Below are 22,164 nucleotides of genomic sequence, written 5' to 3'. Positions count from 1 at the left end.
ATGTCACTGTCATTATCAGTAACAGATAATTCAATAATTAATTTGCTTCAGTTGAAGTAAAAGTGTATTTAATGCCTCCTCAATTAACCGAAATTCAGAAAGCTGCCATTATTGCCAAATTGGAAGATGGCTTGATTAAAAAGGTTAATAATTATGGTATATTAGTTTGTATTTTTGTATTGTATTTATAATTTTTTTGTAAGTACTTACCTGATAACTCAAGATTGGTAGACGCGGCAACAAATTTCAAATAAATTTACATAGCTAAAAAATTGTAAAAAAAAGGCTTGTATGCTATTTCAATGACCGAGGTCTACATAACGATTTTAATGAGGGTAGGATCTGAGATAATAGAATAATAATCAATATTGTGTATATCACATTGGAATATATCTATCAATCTTTTGTTTCGTCAGGTCTTGTCACAATTAATCTCAGATACAGTTTTAAATCTTCTGTGACTACACTCAATCCCTTTCAAAAATCACTCCTCAAAATAGAGAACTTCCCACCACCCCTCAACCATCACCCATTAGGTTGTTAGTCCTCATTGCTACTCGCTCTCATTTTCACGTTCATTGGTTTAACAAAACTCTATACCAAGCACTGCTTTTTTCTTTACTTTTGAGGTTTCCGTTGAGAATGTGTGTAATTTCTTCTAGGAAAAGTGAATAAAGTCAACTCATCTCTAAAAATAGTAGCTAGAAGTTTATTAGATGTTAACCTTCTACGACCTCTTAATAGGCGACCCCTTTTATTCTGTTTTTTTGGTATCTTCGCCACTAATCGAGGATCAGCTCTACTCAATCCTGGTGTATGTATTCTATTAACTCCCTCAGCTGGATGTCGGAGTAGTTCCATGAATCTTCTCCTGGAGATGTCGTTCATGATGTTTGTAAATCTTTCTCTATAGGTAAATCTGCTTGATCTTGATGTACCAATACACGCTCATAACTTGCTTCAAGCTAATTTTCCGCTGAATTTAGATTCATGTGTGGTGGAGCTTTTTCTTAAGTTTCCATTTGAATTATTTACCGGTAATGCCTCTTACCTTCATCGACTTGCTAACTTGTCAATATCAGCTCTTGTTCCAAAATGATTTTGAGATGGTTTTCCTCGATAGTCCAAGTCATTTCTTCTTCCACTATATGAACTTAATCTTCTACAATTTTCATGCTTTATGTTGTATAACTTCTGAAATCTTCGTGTTATCATAGCGAGTCAATCTATTATTTCTTTCTTTATATTAATTCTTTGCAAAATAAATGATCGAAAATATAAATTATTACAAGCTTTGAAGTAATGTTGGATATTTCCGGTGATTGGTAAATGAGTAGCGTCTGACGATTTTTATTTGTCGGATAAGCTGAGTACCTCTGAAAATCTTTCTAAATAGAGTGATATGTGTTTTCTACGTACTTTTTCACGTAGAATACTATGGAATTGTTAGTTTTACGATAAAATCTACATTATAAACCCTGAGAATGAAATACATAACATATGTGAGGTTACGAAAGGTCAAAACCGACATTTCGTTGTGGGGCCGTATTTTCCGAACGGAGTATTTGGTTAGCTGCTTTTTGGCAAAAAGGTAGGCTAGGGTTTCCCAAAAAACATATCCAAAATTCGCGTAAATTAAGGATGGGGTTTTGGAGATATTGATTTTTACAAAAAAAGTCATCTTTCAGTTTTCCCGGAATTTTTTTTTATTCAATGTTAATTCAGAGAATACCAGCTGAAAGTACAGTAAAAAACGTACTTAAAAAAATTGTTCCTGATAGATCAATTTGGGCCATAATGATCTCGGTTTGAAATGAGTGTACCACATGAAATGCTTAGATAGCGTATTCACAACATAGACTTCCACATGGCGCCACAGGGATCAAAAAACGTTTTTCGGAAGTATTTCCTCAAATTGAATATAGAATGATATCCCAGAGTTTAAAAAAAATCGAAGACGTAAGAAGTGAGATATTTATAGACTACTTCTTGCCACGCACATAGCGTAAAAGAAGAAGAATAAGACATTAACTTCAGACTTGAATAATAATATGAAATAATAATAAAAATATTAAAGACGTTGTGTTTGAAAACCAATATTTGAAATAAAAATATTGTTTATGAATTATTATTTTAGTGTAAATTCCAAAAATAATTATCATATCTAATTATTGTTAAACAAACCGATTGAAGCTACAATTTTTTAATAATGATTAATTAACATGGTGGAATGAACGTAGTAAACTGTAAATTAATTTGTTCCACGTAGGGAACATCGGTTAACAAAGTAATAAAAAAAAGTGTCGATACACAAATAGACTAATAATATACAGTGATACGAAACTGTTTCACAGGAAATATTATTTGATATAATTAAAACGTTAATGGTTTTCGAGAAAACGATACGAATAAAACGCTGCAAATCACAATTTATTTAAGCAAAATTTAGCGTAAGTAAAAAAATCTTATCGAGCCTTGAATATTTTCTAATGTGTTGTTGAGATTTCATAAATACTCCCTTGGATTCCTCTAAATTATTTATTCAATAGTTTTATCACAACAAATTAATTTAGTTACTTTCTATACGTACCGCAACTTCTTCCTTCTTCGAAATAAACAATTGTTTCTAAAGTTCATCATAGAAAAATAAGAGATATAAAAAAATATCCAGCAGTACAAGTACTACAAGAGAACTAGAAGAGTTTTTTGTCCGGCAAAGGGAATGCATTTATACACAGAGTATTGGACTATAAAGGTCAAAATTTCCCCTAATTACGAAAACTTCCTCCTCTTCCACCACACTAACGTGGAACTGTTAATATATTACTTCGATTTGGGCTCCCTCCTTTACCCTTTCGGTTCACTCCATCTTTTTCTTGATTAAATCTCTGTCCAGTATACACGATAGTATCTGCTGACAACTCGCTGAGGTGCGGCTCTAGTTCGACTCTATTTGACATCGTTTACAATATATGAACGCGTGCAGAGCATTATCCTGGACTCCATATTAGTAGAGGCAATTTCCCATTATGTGAAAGTAGCGCAAAAATACCTTAACTATCCAAGGTTGGTATCAATCACTTCGTCCACCTTCCTCTTTGATCTCGCTCTCAAGAATTTTGCCATTTTTGTATCATAAAATCCTTTCCTCTTGTGCTATTTTCACTCACAATACTTCTGCTTTGCTTTCTTTTCCAAAGCAAGTCTTTAACGACTCTTCGGGCATGTGGTGTCGTAATATATCATCGTATGCGATGTTCCAAAGTTTCTATCGGAGTACCGAAACCTGAGCCGCATCTGCGGTCTTCACAATTCTGTGCTGATGAGCTTCTCCAACAACTTTCTGGATGGATCCATCATATACAATGGTTGATGTGACAATGACAACAAAAGGCTGACCTTATCCTTGCTGATGATCACAAGGCGCTCCACTTTCCAACATAAAGCTACCGTTTACACGCAAGAATTAAATACATCTAACAGCAAATGTTATATCTAACATTATTAGACCCAATCAAGATTGATTAAAATGATTAATTAAATGATAAGAAACTTGGAGAAGAAGATATAGTTGAAAGAAGAAAATGGGCTCGTTATGCTACATTGTGATACAAGAACTAGGAGAAAGGGAAGGGCCAGCTAAAAAAGACTGAAGTACGTAGATAAGTAGACCACCTGATTACAATGGTAATCAAACGATTGAAGATGAAGAACGAGGACAGTACCGCATGGAGAATAATTAGAGTGGAATGAAGACAATAAAGGAATAATCGTCTTGATCCTTTTTTGTAATTAATTTTTTCAATAAAAATTACACTCGATGACTCTACGTTCGCATTTTATCAAAATATATTGATTTATCAACAAATAAATATATATTTATATGTTATTGAAACTGTTGAATCAATTTTTACTGCGCCATACTTTTTTAATATCTAAGTTTTCCATAATAATTTTTATTGACAAATGATATCAATTATTTTGTTATTAATTACAAACATGCTTCCGTAGAATAATTTAAGATCCATTAATTAATTTTTACTACTTTACGTAGAACATCTTCTTGGTATTAAAATAAAGTAAAATTATTAAACATTATCATGTCAGTCATTATTAGGAAATGAAAAAGTATCTATGTATTTATTAGTATTGACAACTTTTTCCAGCAAACATTTTATTAATCTATAGGGGTCTGATTATCGAAGAAGTCAATATCAGGCGTTAGAAACCATGAAAACAACATTGAGTTCGAAAATTGAGAATTGTTCGTCATAATAATTTAACTACTGGTAATTTGTGTGCAAAATTAAACTAACCTCAAAATGAAGAAGGAGCTGTTTGGCAAAAGTAACAGTTGATTGAAGATCTACTTGTTTCAAATCGTTACATCATATCAGGATATTTCGGAAACAATGACCGGACTTATCAGATGATAATCTAATTGTTCAGAAAGTAATCCTGATCACTATTGTTAGGAAACTGATCGAAGTAATTGGGTAATAACCCTATAAGAGAATCCCTTTAACTTTTAAGTTTACTGTGGTTTTTCAATTTTTGCTTTTTCATCATAAAAAACATATTGGTGTTAAAATTTAATGACTAAGTTGGAAACGTTGTTGATATTCATACTGAACACGCATTCACAATTACACTGTTTGACGGTGACGATAACCAACCTATCGTCTCTGAAGACGATAACTTGCTTTTCGAAACGCGCATCAGTCAGTGTAATTATGAGTGATAGTGTGGTGGTAGCAGTAAATAGTGTGTTCAGTTTAAACTTTAGTGTGTAATAGTGAGTGGGTAAAACTCCTCAATAACAGTTATTAAACATCTAGAATCTATAATACAAATGAATAGACGTCTATAAACACAGAAAAAACTATAAATATTTATATTTGATCCATCAGAAATTCCCGCACGAAACTGAAATAATAAGAATCATAGTCATGTTTTGAATTTGAAATTTCCACCGAAAAATGAATCTCCACTAAAAATTTCGTTCTAGTTTCAGGTCCATAATCATCTTAAAGGTGATCTACTTAATATCTGATTATAGTTTCCAAAAAGTTTTATTGTTATATAGGATAGTTTATTTTTATTAATGAAAGAGTAATAAAATGATGAAGCATTCGTAATTTCATCAGTTTAAACTTTTTTCAATTGTTCTGTACAGCTTACTGTTGAACAATACATATAGAAAAATAGAGATATCTCCAAACTATCGTCTCCTACAACTTAAACCCACGAATATGATCAAGTCTGTAGTGTAGTGAGGCCTAAACAACGAAATTATAAATTAAAATGATTCGAATCACTTAAGGTCACCCAATGAGAATGAATCAACAAGGAATACTTAATCAATGTTAAAAAATTTCGCATTTCTAGGTTATGTCATATATAGGTTATGTTATGTCACAATACTTAATTTGTTTACCTTTGATTTTTAAAAAGTTTTTAATAGAAAAATATAGAAAGAGCGCTTGTATATGTTTCTCCATTTTCAATAAACTAACACATGAACGAAGGTATTTTCATTCATTTATTAATAACGTTACTATGATAATAAAAATGTATGAAAGAGTGTGAAAAATTAAAACTTGGCTATTCTATTGAATTTTCGTAATTTTGCTTTTTTCCAGTTAGTCGACAATATCCATTAATTTCATATCGCCAAATTTTTTTTCATGATTTCTGAAAATTGTCGTCATTATTGTTGGAAACCTAATTATACTTATAATGGAAAATTTAGTGGACAGAAACTCACTTCAACTTTCAAAATATCTTTAAAAAACCATTAAACCACAAAACAGACATAGATGTATTGTATATACAAAAACAAACATCTAGAAGCACACGGAAAATACCAAAACCAAAATAAAAAAAAACAAAGTAAATTTGAAGTAATCAATAAGTATAAGTACACTAGGTGATATCAAATATACAACCTCGAAATGCGAAACTTTTCCCTATGTAATAAGCAATTCTGGTTAGCTGATTTTCATTAAAGCCATTCATGTTGAGGACACTCATACATGGTACTTCAAATTTTTTAATAAGAAATATCACACTGGCTGATGTCTACTATCCAAGCAGTAGCCAATGAGATAGTAAGCACCTATATAGCTACTGAAAGATATTTAATCCGCTGATACATACCTAAACCACAATAAAAATACTGTAAAAACACCAATCGTGCAAGCTTTGAAGTTGTTCCAATATGCTGTTTATGATAATAAAAGGAAGAGAAGATAATGATAAAGACATGGAATTTTGAATGAACACGAGAAGTTATGGTATAAAAGTTGTGAGAATAAGGTGTTTTATCTGAAGCAATGTGCTGAATAGGACAAGTGGTATTAGGAGGAATTGGTTGGCAGATGATACTGATACTTTTGAGTGCCCTGCTCACTGTTGCTTTTTATCAAAATTATATTTATAGTTCATTGATTGAATATAAAAAGATAATTATGATAATATCTTTAAATCTAAGTCCTTATTACCAGACCATAGTATAAGGTTTACAGTTTTTTGTTTATATTCCATATAATTGTTTGATTTGGATATAAACTTTTCATTTTGTATTAATTCTTTTTCAGCTAGACCTAGCCGAATCTATCTTATTCCATAATCTCTTATAGGCTCACTAAAGCAGTACTGATACTCTTTCTATAAATGTTTCTTTTGAAATTAATTTTTCTATTGCTTTGATCATCTCCATTTCTTTCGTTTATCATCAGAACTTTCGTTTTATTATTTCAATCCCTATATTCTAATTCTAATCGCTTCTTGATTTTTATAGCGTTATATTGTATGTAGTTGTCTTGTTTAACCTCTTCTAACCACTGTTTCCTGGTTTTATTCCTTTTTTCAATTGAAATTGTTCTGTTCTTCCTCCTCTTATATGTATTTAGCATCTCACTGAACTTTATAAGTTTTGTCGGTTTGCGATTTCCTATATATCTATAATGTTAAAGCCATCCTCAGGGCCATGTATTTACATAATTTTTGTTCTTTATTTATCCTGACAAGAAGGTGCCTGTTCTCCTTCTAACCTATACTCCACAAAGTTTCTGAATCTTGTTTCAAAAACTCTGATGCTTACACCAAATGAAGTTTGTGTACATTTTGATCTGTCACTTTTGCAGCTTAGCTCCCTTTTTTTGTATATGGGTGTGATACTACCCATATACACCCTCTTGTTTCCGATGGTATTTCATTCTCTTATTAATTTTCTATTTCCTATATTATTAATTGCGATTTCCACTGCCTCTTCGGTTATTTATTATCACTTTTCATCTATGTTTAATATTTTTTAGTATCGCTAGTTATCACAATGTAATATTTGACTCAAAATCTGCAAAAAAATTAAATGAATAGAATGTTCATATTAACTTGATTTGCGAAATTAGCATTGATTTATTTTATTTTTATAAATTGCAGCTTTATTTACAAAATAATGTTTTGTAATATCTTAACAAATAGAATCATCTAGCACAATCATTTGCGCTATAACTACGTAGTATGGCTGTGCACTATGAAAAGCAAATTCATTATCAAAAGTGAAAGAACTTAGCAGCGACCTTGGTTCAATTATTTTCTCTTATATATCTACCATAAGATATCACTGTTACTGACAATATATTATATAACCAACCAACCTACTTACCATTTATTATAAAATGATCAATTTGATATTCAACTAATTTATATATGAATAAAAATTTTATACATCCGAATGTTGAGAAATTTTATTTGTTGCTATTACAAAAACTTTTAAATTAATTTCGATATATGTACATAAAGTCCTTGATAAAAACTATTAAAGGAACATAAATAAATATGATATCAGATTATATTTGAGGCGCCTTAAAGAGTAATCATTGCGTATGCGTTAGTTGGTTTTTTATTTTTCAGGGATTTTTCCATTATTATATAGTAAATATATAACTAACAATACGCTTTATTGTTATGTTGGTTACTTGTATATTCTATTAACTATCATTAATTTGCTTCAAGTTAAACTGGTTATATATCTACAGTCTCACATTCATACTTACAATCATTTATAATATGCAATATACAACCAGCAATGTACTTTCGTGTTATACTGGTTACATACCCACTGTCTGCATTCATTCAAATTAAATATTAGGTATACAAGCAGTATTGCAGCTTATGACAAGCTGGTCACATATCTATTATCCTCAATTTTTGACTTTCCATTCATTGCTAAAATTTAAGTTAATGTTAAAATTACTGCAGCACTACCGGAATAAATGAGTTTCTCAAAAGTGAAAATTGGAACATTAATGCCGTTTGTTCGGTAGAAGTCACCAGTAAAATCGCTTTTTACTGCCTGGTGAGTGAACCGGCGATGAAATCGCGTTTTAGTGCCTAAGCATTGGATCAACTTGTTGAATTAATCAACAGAGGCGCTGACAGTCAGAAGGCGATGATTTTACAGGGCCAATCAGAACAGAACATACCAAAAAGAAGGTCAACTTGTATGTAAATATCGGCAACACGAATTTAGTTCAGCCACTTATCAATCGTGACGTTGGTATATCTGTAATCAATCAAAAATGTTTAAACAAAATTATAGAAATTTGAAAATAAGATTGAATTATGTCTGTATTCAATTTAGGATTTATTTTAGTAATAAATGACCGGTAGCTTCAGCTCCGTTATCTATAAGTCGAGTTTTGAGGAATGTTTTCATTTATAGAAGTCTTTAATTTCCAGTTTTAGGATTTTCTTGATACCTCTAGACATCATGGTATTAATTTAAGTAGCAAGCTCACATTCTTGAAAGGCGGTGGATATCAAAAAATATTATAGTTTTTCCAATATCAATTTCAGATTATAAAAACCCTTGTCGACAATTTTGTTTGATCTACCATAGGCGTAGATACCTCATTTTAGAAATTTATTATTTTTATAAATACTTTTAAAAATATGTATATCTTATGCGAGAAAGTATTAATTAAAAGATAATGGAATTATTATAAGTTGGACGGCATTAAACACCGTTATTTAGACAGATGCATTTAATTGTTCTACTTGTAGCTATATTTTTCATTATTTTACCTCGTTAACTTGCTACAACTAAATATTAAATTATAAAACGTAAATAGACGAGTAAAATGTACCTGCCTGGAGAGAGTCTGTTTTAAGCAGGGTACCAGACGTGAACTGAGCACTTTTTGAACCCCATTCGAACCCAAATAATCTTGTCGCCATCGAACTATCCTTTGACGATTCGGTTTTTTCAAACATTCGAATATGTTTAAAATAACTAACTGCGTTTGTATATCTATATCTTTATTCGCCTTAGGTTTAAAGAACGCCATATTTCTACTTATTTAAAGAAATTTATTAATGAAATCATCTCACCAAGCCACTCCACTGGTTGTTGCAGACTTTTAAGCTGAAATATTTCGAAGAAATTCTGTACATTAGTCCTACTGACAGTTTCGGCCAATAGAAATTCATTTATGTTTAATACGTGATGTTTTCATTGATAAACAGTGGAGATGATGAGTCCACGTTGACTGACGCTTTGTTAGATGTTTACCGTATTTTATACGGGGAATAAACATTATTTTTTGTTTCTTAATTTGATATGAGTGCCGTGCGTATTTATGAAATATTGATTGTTCCTCGCATAACTCCTTCTTTCTTCTGTAATTTATATTGGAAAACCATAATAAATACACCATCTGTTTCTATTAATCATGTTTCCACTTATTATATTATATCAATTATTTAGAAATTGTTGTATTTTTCCAAAGGGCTACAAGAAATAACAGAGTCAGATATTTTGCTTAGACTTATATTGGTTCCATGATGTCATAGTTTAGTTCCTACCAATTTATATAATAATTACTTTTTAATTTAAGAGAAAGTTTTGTACTAAATTAAACACTTCTCTTTCCTATTCCAAAAAAACGTAATATATCATAATGGATAATTTTTAAAGATGAAATTAGATGACATAAGTTATCATATAATCATATTATTTAACAATTAACATTTACAATATTGTTGATGTTACTGCTATTTAAGTCATTAAAATTCAATTTTCATATCTACATATGATGCCATTTTATTAATATAATTTTAATTCAGTGAAAAATAGTATTATATTTAACTAAGAAATCTATCATGTGGCAATTGATGATACAAATTCTTTCAAAAACGAAATTAATAGTTAGTTATTATTAAAAGTTATTGAATTTTATTTATTAATAAACAAAGTTATATAGGAGAATTATTATTCACTACTCAGTTTGTGACTGGTATCAATTACATTCGCATACTTGGTCAGTATCTCCTGGTGTTTGTTGATAATGTTAAGTATGGCTGCGTCGACGAAAAGGACTAAATTGACTCTTCCAACAACCTCCACAATGTCAGGTCTATTATTCGCCATGTGTCTAAGGGTGATAATGGAGCTATGGTGGTAGAATCTAAAATTGTCATTTTCAGGTATCTTTCTTCGGATGGTACCCCCTCTAAACCCTGCCCCGATTAATTAATTTGGTTTTTTGTTTCTTATAAAAGGGCGTAAGTAGGAATATGTGAAAGTACGACTTATTTTACACCGTGGATAAAGGCAGCCAATACTACCATATATTTCGAATATCAAAACAAATCTAATAAAACAAAAATAAAATGCTCAGGAAATTCAAGACTAAGAAGTAGAAGATTCTGACATAAACAAATTAATATTAATATCAAAAACAACGTAATTAACTTATATTTTGTGGGTAAAAGGCTTAAAATGCCATGTCTCTAGGGGAGGACTAGTCCTAATACTAATGACCCCCCTTTGTCGGGGATCCGTCCTTGGTTTAGATACGTCAATAAATATGTAACTTTCTGCCTAACATCCGAAATTCTGTATCCACCCTTTTGACTAAATTATAATTATATTTATTTGGAAACAAAGATAAAAATTGATGTAATCATTTAAATCTAATCTTTTCTTTATTTTCAGATACATATATTATTGAAATTAGTTTTAGTATCAAAGTTATAGGTCTAGTTATATATTATATATATATATATATATATATATATATATATATATATATATATATATATATATATATATATATAGAAGTTTATATTTCTAGCTTTTCTTTGTAGAAATATTTTTTGTATTTGTTTATTTTTTATAAAGTTTTATTCACGTTTATTCGTCGTTCTCTAACCCTCTTCTGTACTTCTTTTTACTATCAAAAATATAGTGAATTTGTTTGATGCCCAAATAATATTCTTCGCGTAATTGATAGGGTTTATACATGTTAATTGCAATCTTAACTTCCTTATCATATCAATCTAGTTATATATAGGAGTCCAAAGGAATAAGTGTGAGATCTATAGGATTAAATTAACTGATTTTGATGATTTTAAACTCCAAAAGAGGCTAAGACTCTATCAAATTATTATAAAGATATTGCGAAAAGTTTATTATTTCAAGAAATAAAAAGTGCACAATTAAAACATTTAGATTGTAATTATTGTAAAAAAATGTTAATTACATAAAAATGTATTTCGGTTTTTGGTATATTTAATTAATGTACAAATTAAATATTTGACGGTTTATTCTTATTTTTCTAACGACAAAATATCCAAACAGTGCTATACCTAAGGTGGGTGGAAAGTTTATATTGAAGAAAGTTCAAAGAAAGAAAACAATGCATAAAAATGATTCAATAAAACGGCTTAAAAGAATAATACAAAACAAAACGGTTGAAGATAGAAAATAGAGAAGAGAAGGTAAAGAGGAGTAAAATAGTAAAATGAAAGATATAAGGCAATGTACCGAATGTTAATGTACCGAATGTCAATGTATCGAATGTCAATGTGATACAACGAGTGGTGTAAGGGTCTCAATAAATAAGATCTCATATTTATATGCCCAGATTGTGATAAAATTAACTGATATTCTTTCATTTTCCGAATTATTTTCGACTTTCAATCTTAAGAATAGTTGATTTTAAATATTCCTGACTACAAAACTGACTATGTGCTATGATAATTTTTTAAAGTAACGGTAGTCTGTAGTTTCTATTTTTTCTATTATTAAAAAGTCATAGTCATGATTGTTAGTTTAGTATTTTTCGGATCATATTTGCCTTATAAAGAACGCACCTATAAGTAGGTTGTTATTTGAATGATGTTTCAGGAGCAATCTAAAGTTACGCATGGTTCTTGTAACAGTACTTGATATCAACCAAGTTTCGAAAAGACCGTCACGGAAATGTTTCACAAACCTACCTAAGTCGGAACCACAGACCCAAAATAATACTTGTTTGTAGTTGGAACACAAAACAGAATCATTCGTATAACGGTAACCGCCCGGTTGGAACACGTAATTTCTATTGCGCAGAATCGTCACCGTACCAAGAACGGTTTTTTGATGGGCTGGAACGAACCTAATCATATAGAATGTAATAAAAATATTGATTGACGGGTTAAAGAAAAACAACGTAAATGTTTTATATTTATTTCTAGTTTTACACGTAAACATTTTTTCAAAAATATATTTAAACTACATATTGTCACTTTCAGCACAGCTTCGTCATTCTGTAGTATAAATAATTGAAAATTAACAACAGTCATACTATGACACTACAAATGAGACTCATGTAACGTTTATTGTATAGATCTATTAATTAATAGAAAATATCCCTCCAAACCTTTTTGAAATTATGAACAATGAAAAATATACGTAAATTTCTCACTATGGAAAGATATTTATCAATACAGAAAAAATAGAATGATTTGGAACAAGGTTAATAATGGTTCTACAAAGTTCGAAGCCCTTTATTTAGGTTTAGAATGAAATAGCTTACAAGAAAAAGTTCATACGAGGTAAATAAAATTTGATAGTCTGAGGTTAAGAAAACTTAAGAAAAGAGAAGCTTTGACAACAACAAAAAGGAGAAAAGTTCTTTTGATCTTTGTTGGATAAACATTAATGTTATATCTGAGAAAGAATTTTATTGATCAAATTGTTCACTGTATAAATATTTGAACCAAACATGATATGAAAGTTCTATTAAAAATAACTTTTCATAATGTAGAGATAATTAGAAACATAATTAATAAAACTTTTATAAATATATTAAACAATTTTCTATTTCAAAACAATATTTGGTAACATCAGAATCAACTATGTACAGCTTTGTTAATACAGTTTATTCCATTTGACCAGGGGAATCGAAGGTATTGTAAATAATATATATGATATACGAATTTTAGTATTGCCCCACGTATTAATTTCCAGTATATTATAAAACTAATCCTAAACCTCATACCTTAGACTTCCGTGTCAAAGAGAATATTTCATAAAATTTGTAAACATATAACAAATAAATAGAATGTAAAACTAGTATTATTGAGCTTTCACTTTCTGTATCATTGGTTCAATGACTGAAGCGGGACCGACTTCGATGGGTTTTGTTGTTGATCGTTGTGAATGGGCTTTTGTGTAAGCTTTTCTGTAGAAGTCACTGAAGAGGTATAGGAAAATTATCACATTGCCTACGAAGAAGAACGTCAGAGCTTTCGGTAGTTTACAATCGATGGCAATGATGAATACCAAATATGCCAACATTATGCAGAATTGCGTCTGAAATCAGATAAAGATATTGAAATTATTACATTATATAACTAGTGAAAATGTTTTATATAATAAAAATAGACAAAAAAGAAGCAAATAGTTGTTAACATTCACTTCGATGATACCGTTTTTATTTTTAAGAAAAATCTATTTAATATTTGTATTATATAATTTCCATTTCACTGATGACAATTTGAAAAAGATGTATTGGAAATCTCATGAACCGTGAGTATCCCATATAAATGGATCAAGTATGGAGATAATAAATTTCATAATGAAATAACTGCCATTTGAACACATAACTATTCCAATATTTAAAAAGGGGACAAAACCGTTGTTCAAAATCAACTGATGTATTACTATCCTGACAACACTTCTGAAACTGATGAAAAAAATACTGGTCGAGATAATTAAGACTGATGTGAATGGGAATAACGAGATTTCATACAGATAATATATCTATATTGAGAAAAATATACCTGCTTTCATGTTTTTTTGACAGAATACACTGAAAGACGGAAAAATCAAGGGCAGATCGTTCGACAGCGACAGAAGACACATGGTTCGAACGATTGCACAATAAAGTCCGTCAAAGAATAATCATCACCTATTGTTTTTCACAAGGATTTGAACAGACGATAAAAGAGGCTTCAATCTTGGAAACAACATTTTCGTCAGAATCAGTGAGCGACGTCTTCAACTATGCCCGTGAAGTTTGTGTAGCCAGCTTAGACCGAATATATGAAGATGAAGACTAAATTGGCGGTTGGAGATGATTGCGTCGTTGAAATAGACGAATGTAGAATCGGACGAAAAAAATACAATAGGGGGAATCAGAAGTAACTTGGATCTTTGTGAATTTCTTTAGAGACGGCGAGTCCGGCGAAAAAATGTAGATCCATTCGATGCAATTATTGTAGATATAAAATTTTTGTATCATGGAAAGAATGATCGACCTCCAATGGAAGAGGATGAGGAAAGTGACTAAATTTTTGTGGAATAAAATTGCTTTTCATTTATTTCTATTGTTTTTATTGCTCTTTCGGGATCGGGAAATGCGTCGATGCTATCGATTCGGTCAGGTTAGACTATTTTTCTTTCCTTTTTCGTGGCACGAATAGGCCTTTTTTTACCGAATTTTTAATTCAAGTTTTACGTGCATGCGCACGATCCCAGGTATATTTTCTTAGTCCTTATTCCATTGTGACAGTTTCCTATCATTTTTACCTTCCAATTCCTCTTGGCGTTTTTCGGAAATTTATCTAAAAATAGTTAATTGACCACCGAAGAACAAATATCCAAACACCAACAAAAATAAATGAAGGTAGAGAATCAAAATTAGGGTAAAAGTAAAAGATAGTATGAAGCAAGCGGACTTTATCCCAAACCCAAATCTCGTCAACTTGCTCATCGACAAAATCATCACTGAAGTTATAATCGCAGATAGAGAATACTCTATAGCAGAAAATATGATCTGCTAAGCAAATAATTCTGTTCCTATAAATGAGAAAGAGGATGACTTACAGAGAATGCTATATTATATATTTATAGAAGACTAATTTACAATATCTAAAGAACCAAATCTGTTTATGATCGGATATTGAAGCAGTTTATGCTTTTCATGTACCAACATTATTGGTTGTTGTCAAATTGGTCAGATATAGAAGGAGAGTCTGAAGAGTTCACGTGGACAGAGTAGTTTATGGTTGGATTGTCAATAATGTTTTTTGTTGGCATGCTGGAAAAGAATATTTCCAGGCAGACCAACGAAGAAATGATACGAGCTCTGGAATTCAGCATTCTAGGAATCAGCTCGAACCGTAGGACTATGTCTTCAAAAGAGAAAAAAAAGGAGGTGAGGGGACAGAAACAGAAGAAAAAAATCCATCTCAGCAAGTAGAATTTGAACTTTATATAATCCCTGACAGAAAATTGATGACTTTTGTCGTCAAACTGCTTATCTACTACCTGCAAGAAGATTTTCATTGTGCTAACTTGTATTTATTTTTGATTGATGTCTACAAAAACATAAATAGCTTTTGAAAGAAAATTTAATATCGATTTAGAACATCTGCGTTCTAGGCAGTATTAAAAAAAATAAACAAAAAAAGGGAATTTAAACGACTTGAAAGGAAATCATTTTTTTAAGTAGCAAACTTTCTATCATAGAGAAAATTGCAAAAAATGCAATAATACAGAATAATTTTCATTGGCATGTACTAACAGAATGTTTCGATAACGAATATTATTTTTTATGATGTTTAGTATCGTAGACAATTCCAAGTTCTTCTTTCATGTTTTATTGAACTCTGCTTTATATTTATATACTTATACAGAATCTATTGCTATGGTGAAATGCTCGTTTCTTTTTCATTTTATTACGAAGTATTTCCAGCTAAATGTATAACACATTTCCTGTAATAAAAGACAAAATAAAAATTATACCATACCGAAACAGTAGATTAAATTTTTCGATATATTACAATCACATTCCCATTAAAAGCTCATTCGTATTTTCATTGCGATTGATTTATATGCCTCAAAAGTTGCAATAACAAAACTGAGACATCTTCTAATATGGAGGAAATATTGCAGTGTCTGGGGTAAACTTTTTCCCATTCCAATGCAAAACATGAGAGGAATATTTCGTTTAGATACATATCATGATTTAACATTTGATCTCCTACAATCTTGTTTTCCATCAAAACAGACTTCAGCTTTTGGAATTTGAGTCACCCGATACAACTCGAACATTACTTGACAATTAATGTTAATCCCCCCAAGCGTATCTTGGAGGAGGAGTTAATTTGTTTATTTTCATTAATATTGCTACTTTGAATGTATTTTATATATGTTTAAATGAATTATACGTAGTGTAGCTGCTTAGTTTTGTTTTACATATCATATTAATAGTGAATACATTACATATCTCTGAAAACTTTCCCATACGTGTACAATGTTAGTTTTGCCAAATAAACCCTTTATGATACAAAAGAAATTTATATACTTAGTTTTGGAATGAACAATGATGAAGTTATAAAAGAAAAACGTACCAATTGAATCCAGGTCATGTATTTTTTCCACCATAGGTATTTTTGATATTTTGGTCCCAGCGCAGCTATGAAATAGTAGAAATACATCACTACGTGGACGAGCGAATTCAGAAATCCTATAACTAGTCCTTGTTCACCTTAAAATTGAAAATAATTGAATGTTAATATTTTTAGTATCCTTAGTATCTTCAGTGAAAACCATGGAGAATGTACTACAGTTTTTAATACAGACTAGCAACAATATTTGACTACAATGATCAAATCAATTTACAAACAAAAAGTACTTATTCTTTTTACCCCGACAGTGGAGAAATACTATTGAAGTGAATAGAGCCCGAAGAAGACTACGTGAAAATGTTTATCATCTTTTAGAGAGCATTCGTAGAAGCGAATAGGACGGTACCACGTGATTTACCTGGTTTGGGAATCATGATTATTTTGGCATTTTTCCATTCATTAGGAAAGTATCTAGATGTAATTCTTACATTGATAATTGCGTTGAATAGCTCTATTGACTATCAATGGCAATTTTTGTAGAATTGAATCCGTTATCTGATCGAATCCTGATGTTTTGTTGGGATTGATTTCTATTGATTCAATTCTATTATATTCATTTTTTATCTGTAGGCTCATTTAATGTTAAGTATTTGGACTATTCTATATTTATTGAGAAGTTTCATTGGAGAAAGATTCAAATAGACTTTACAAGGGTTGCATTAATACTTTTGCTTTATCTTTATTGGTTTTTGTTTATTTTATATCTTTATTTTTAAATTTCTTGTTGCTTTTTAAAGTGAGTAGTCGAAAGTCCAGATAGTTTAGAACTTGTTCCTTCTCAAGCTAGTTGTTTTAAGCTTTTTAGTTGATTTATTAAGGAATTAAAAATGACATAATAATAGGAAATCGGCTAAAAATATGAAGGATGAGAACAAATGAGAGTAAATCGGTTGATATAACCTTCACAAATAGAACAGAAAATTATTCTCCTCTAAAAATTGAGCAATAAATACAGTTCAATATTTTGGAATACATCTAGATCGCAGATTGAATTGACAGCCTATATTCTAAAAGAACACAACTTGGTTTACATAAATTATACTGGATGATTGGCAGAAGATCTCAGTCATATATATCCAACAAAGTGTTATTATAAAAAGAAGTGCTTAAACCCCCTGGACATACTGTATCCAGTTATGAGGTACTACAAGCAACTCCAATTTAACCATTTTGGAAATATTTCCAAGTAAAGTGCTTCGAATGATAGTAAACGCCCAGTGGTAGTTTATTGAATGTATTGAACGCGTCAAAGTACATCTTGATGTGCACACCAACCAACTTATAAAAGAGAGCTTTTAATAGATTAACTATAAACATTAATTAACAATTAGCTTTGGTCTAAATCAAACAAAAATTTCAGAGTATATAAGGGTCTGTTCATTGTAACAATTCCTTCCACGTTTATTGTAAAGCCGTTAACACACGATGCATCCAATGGTACCAACGTTGGACGCTGGTATAATTGTGTGGTCGTAGTGCGCATGTCATTCAACGAATGGTTTGATTTCAACGTTGGCCATAGAAACTCGGTTTTCTTGAACTGCGTCAAAGGATTATGAAAAGTTAAAGTTGCCAGTATCATCTAATTTATTTGGGAAGAATTTATATATGTAGTATGGTGCTCCTTACTTTTTTGTCATGTATTTATTTCTTTAGGTAACCCTGCATCTAGCCTTCCTTGAAATCTTCAGCTGTACGTTGTAGCGCGAATGTTGACGCAAACGTTGGACGCTTCGTGTGGTACCGACTTAACAAATACTAGATGAGATTGAAAAATATTTTGAAACGAAAGCCTGTTTCATTTAAAAAACCACAGACTTATTCACCCGCTCTTATAGTATACCATCATTCGAATATCTGAGCGTATTTAAAACTTCATGGGGAGCATTATAGGAATATTACAAATTTCTAAAACGAAGAAATATCAAATTTACAGAAATTATCTGCCGTAATTTTATACGATCAACTCCTGGCCTGTATATCGCCCTATTTTAATATAAGTCAATGAATTTAACGAAAATAAAAAATATCATCAGCTTGGATTGATTTAATTACCTAACTATGTTTGAAATTCTTATATAAGAACAAGTTGTTCTCAATAATTTCATAATATACGGTAACCGCTTTAAGATTTTGTTGAATAAAAATTTATTTATGGATGATGTGTAGGAAATTTATTCAAATCAATATTACATGTAATATTAACAGTTTGTTGGCATAACTGCTTATAAATACTAGGAAATATGAAAGTATGCTAAATTTTTAATAGCAGCGGAATATCAACAACAACATCTCAATAAAACAAACGACTGGACAAGAATCTGGGGAATCAAAATCACTTCACGAAATGTAGAGGACTTATACTTACAGTAACGCTAAACGGACAAACCCTACCACAAATAGACAGTTTAAAATATCTATATAGTTATCTAGATAAAGGACTCACTTGGAACCAATATATTCTTACTAAAAGGAAGCAACTAGGAATCAAATACAGCACTAGTGGTTACTAGAAAGTACATTAACATTCAAGATTGAAATTATAGAGTGGTTTCAGTCCAAATTTACATTGTCTAAGGAACCAAAGCTGTACGAGTATATGATATTGAATCAGCTAAATTATTACGCACAGTAACCAACTCACCATGGTTCATACTCAAAAATGAAGAATCTTCAAGTGAATTCTGCAGAAGAAGAAATAAAAGCTTTTAGTTTAGTGGACGTTACTTAAGCAAACTTACTTTACAACGAACGAGATAGCAGTGTCTACTTGGTAACAGTGAATAAACACAAAGATTGAAAAGAACTATACCATTGCTGTATCGTTTTTGAAAGTATATATATATATATATATATATATATATATATATATATATATATATATATATATATATATATATATATTAAGTTATATTAGTTCGACATACACATACAAATTATCAAAGAAAATAGCGATGAATTATGTCACTGGACATCAGTAACAAACAATATCATACCCTCATACCCAGTTCTTTTTTGATTCTTTTTAAACTCTGTGAAGATTTCAAGTACATTTTGACTATCAAACCACTTTAGTGAGTACTTGAGTACTTTTTATTTTTCAATCGTAACTGAAAAACACACTAAGTACTAAAGTATAAGTATTAAACTGATTATTTAGCAAATAAACGGATTTTCTAGAATAGCACTCCAAAAGTTCTTGAATGGATTTTTGTAATTTCAAAATCTAGTTCTTTGGAAATAATTTAATTGAGAGTGGATATTTGTATAAATAGGCGAATATCCATTTTCCTAAAAGTTTTGGAAATAGTTTTTTTTTTAATAATTTTTGGAAGAGAGATTAAAATTGACACTGACAATCTGCGTATTTATATAAATCAATGGATCACTTACATCATGAACATTACAATAAGAATAAAATCAAAATAGAAATTTGTTTTAACAAGAAAGATTAATTTTTCCTCGGTCCTTATATCTCAAATATATAGTAGTAATCAATTAAAGGTCTTTTTGTATCATTTATAGCTTATTCGTTCTTATGAATGTGAATCATTTCTCTTTTTCGTGTATTAGATTCCGTTACAAGAATCTTTGCTGCAGTTTTATTTTTTTTTATGGTATTGATGACCTTCTACTCTATTTTATAAATACTGAGATGTCTGTCCTATGTAGACAGTGTCACAATTAGTACAAGCTTCATATATAAAATTACTTTTGTTTTTTGGTGTTTTAGATTTTAATTTAGTGAAATATTTGGATAATGTATTATGTCCTTTATGACTTTACTAACTACATATTTATTGAAATAATTCGATAGTTGTTTGGGAAAGTCCTTGTACATATGGTATGGAAAAATGTTTTATGTTTTGATGTTCCATTTCTGTTTTGTTTTTTAATTGATTGTAGTATATTTCTTGAATATGTTATTTTTTCCGGATAATTATTTTCTTTCAATGCAGTTTTTGCTTTTTAAATAGATAAGCATCTAAATTCAGCTAAATAGATCTACCAACATCAAAATAAGAATAAAATCAAACTAGAAATAAATATAGAGGTAGAAGAAAGATTAATTTTTCCTTAGTCTTTACATCTCAAATATGTAGCAATAAAAAATTAAATTATTTGTAGTATTAGATTCTGTTCCAAGAATTTTTTAATCTTTATAATTGAATTTATGTTTTTTTTTCTTGGTAATTTTTGGGACGTTAATGCAGTTTAATTTTTTTTTATGGTATTGATGACCTTTTACTTTGTGAATTTTGACATTTACCAATAAAAGGTAAGACTTAAAAATGCACTAGACCAATTTTCTTTGTATGTCGATTACATCTTAAATTTTTTAACTCTCATTTATTTCTTATTAGATAACTATTATGTAAAAAGAATTTATTAGTAGTACAAAATCATGAGGAAATCAAACGCATATATATGAAGATATTCATGTCAAAAAAAGTAATTGCGTGTTTGGCGGCTACCGTATATTATGAAATTATTGAGAACAACTCGTTGTTCTTATATAAGAATTACAAACTTAGTTTGGTTTATTCATTATACCAAATTGAGTTGATGATATTTTTTATTTTGATCAATTCTCTTTGAATAGGGCGATATACAAACTAAATTCATGAAGTTGGTTGCTCTTTTAAAAATAATATAGATCTTTTCTATTGGTATTTTGCACAAAACTCGTTGTTTTATAAAATGTCTTTATAAGAATATTCATTTATAATGAAATAGTATGGACAAGCACGAGTTAAAAGTTAATCTAATCGCAATATATTCTTTATTTTTATGTTTGTGAATCAATTTTAATAAATATTTCAAGGTTTGGAAATTTGTGGAGCTGATACTGATGGTGGATCAATGCTATACATCGCTCATTTTCTCAAAAACATCTTTCTACGATACTCCTCAGAAAGTTATTAATATGCTTTCGGTTTATTCCTTATCGTAATTTTTTGTTCCAAAATATTAACTGCAGAGAATAGTTTGAATTATGAGTCATTTCTCTGTATGTATTCCAATATTTTCGACTGTTGTACGTGCCTTTTCAATTAACCCACTTCAGAGTCTTTATTCTACTTTATTCCACCTTCTAGATTTATTAGTGCGCTTTGTGCTATTTTTGAAAGCATGTGGTTGCCCCCATTACAATTCAAATCTTTAATTTTGATCTTAAGATCAGCTTAGTTTTAAAATGTACCCTATCTTATTATCAGCATGTGATTGAAAAATAAATAGTGTGTTTACCTGGTAAAAACTTCAAATAACCCCAGGAGAAGAACATGGTTATGGCATGATGATATACATGTAAGAAGGTTACTTGCGACTGTTTTTTTCTTAAAACGAAAAACACAGTGTCCAAAAGCTCGACAATTTTAGAAAAGAAATACCACCAAGATGAATTGTATACCTGGA

The 22,164-nt window shown here is 30.1% G+C and overlaps 1 protein-coding gene across 1 annotated transcript in view; it reads right to left on the bottom strand.

Moving 5' to 3' along the window:
- Positions 1–12,503: 12,503 nt before the first annotated feature.
- The window catches only part of LOC130902363 (uncharacterized), a 40,084-nt gene continuing 30,423 nt past the window's right edge, over positions 12,504–22,164 (bottom strand). The window contains exons 10-12 of the mRNA XM_057814458.1: positions 21,997–22,159; positions 16,690–16,826; positions 12,504–13,645 (exon numbers count right to left, since the gene is read on the bottom strand). Coding sequence (XP_057670441.1) covers positions 13,409–13,645; positions 16,690–16,826; positions 21,997–22,159 — 537 coding nt within the window. The 3' untranslated portion in view covers positions 12,504–13,408. The remainder of the gene's footprint in view (positions 13,646–16,689; positions 16,827–21,996; positions 22,160–22,164) is intronic.

Source organism: Diorhabda carinulata, chromosome X (genome assembly GCF_026250575.1).
Source record: "Diorhabda carinulata isolate Delta chromosome X, icDioCari1.1, whole genome shotgun sequence".
Lineage (NCBI taxonomy): Eukaryota > Metazoa > Arthropoda > Insecta > Coleoptera > Chrysomelidae > Diorhabda > Diorhabda carinulata.
This window is presented reverse-complemented; position numbering and strand designations above follow the sequence as displayed.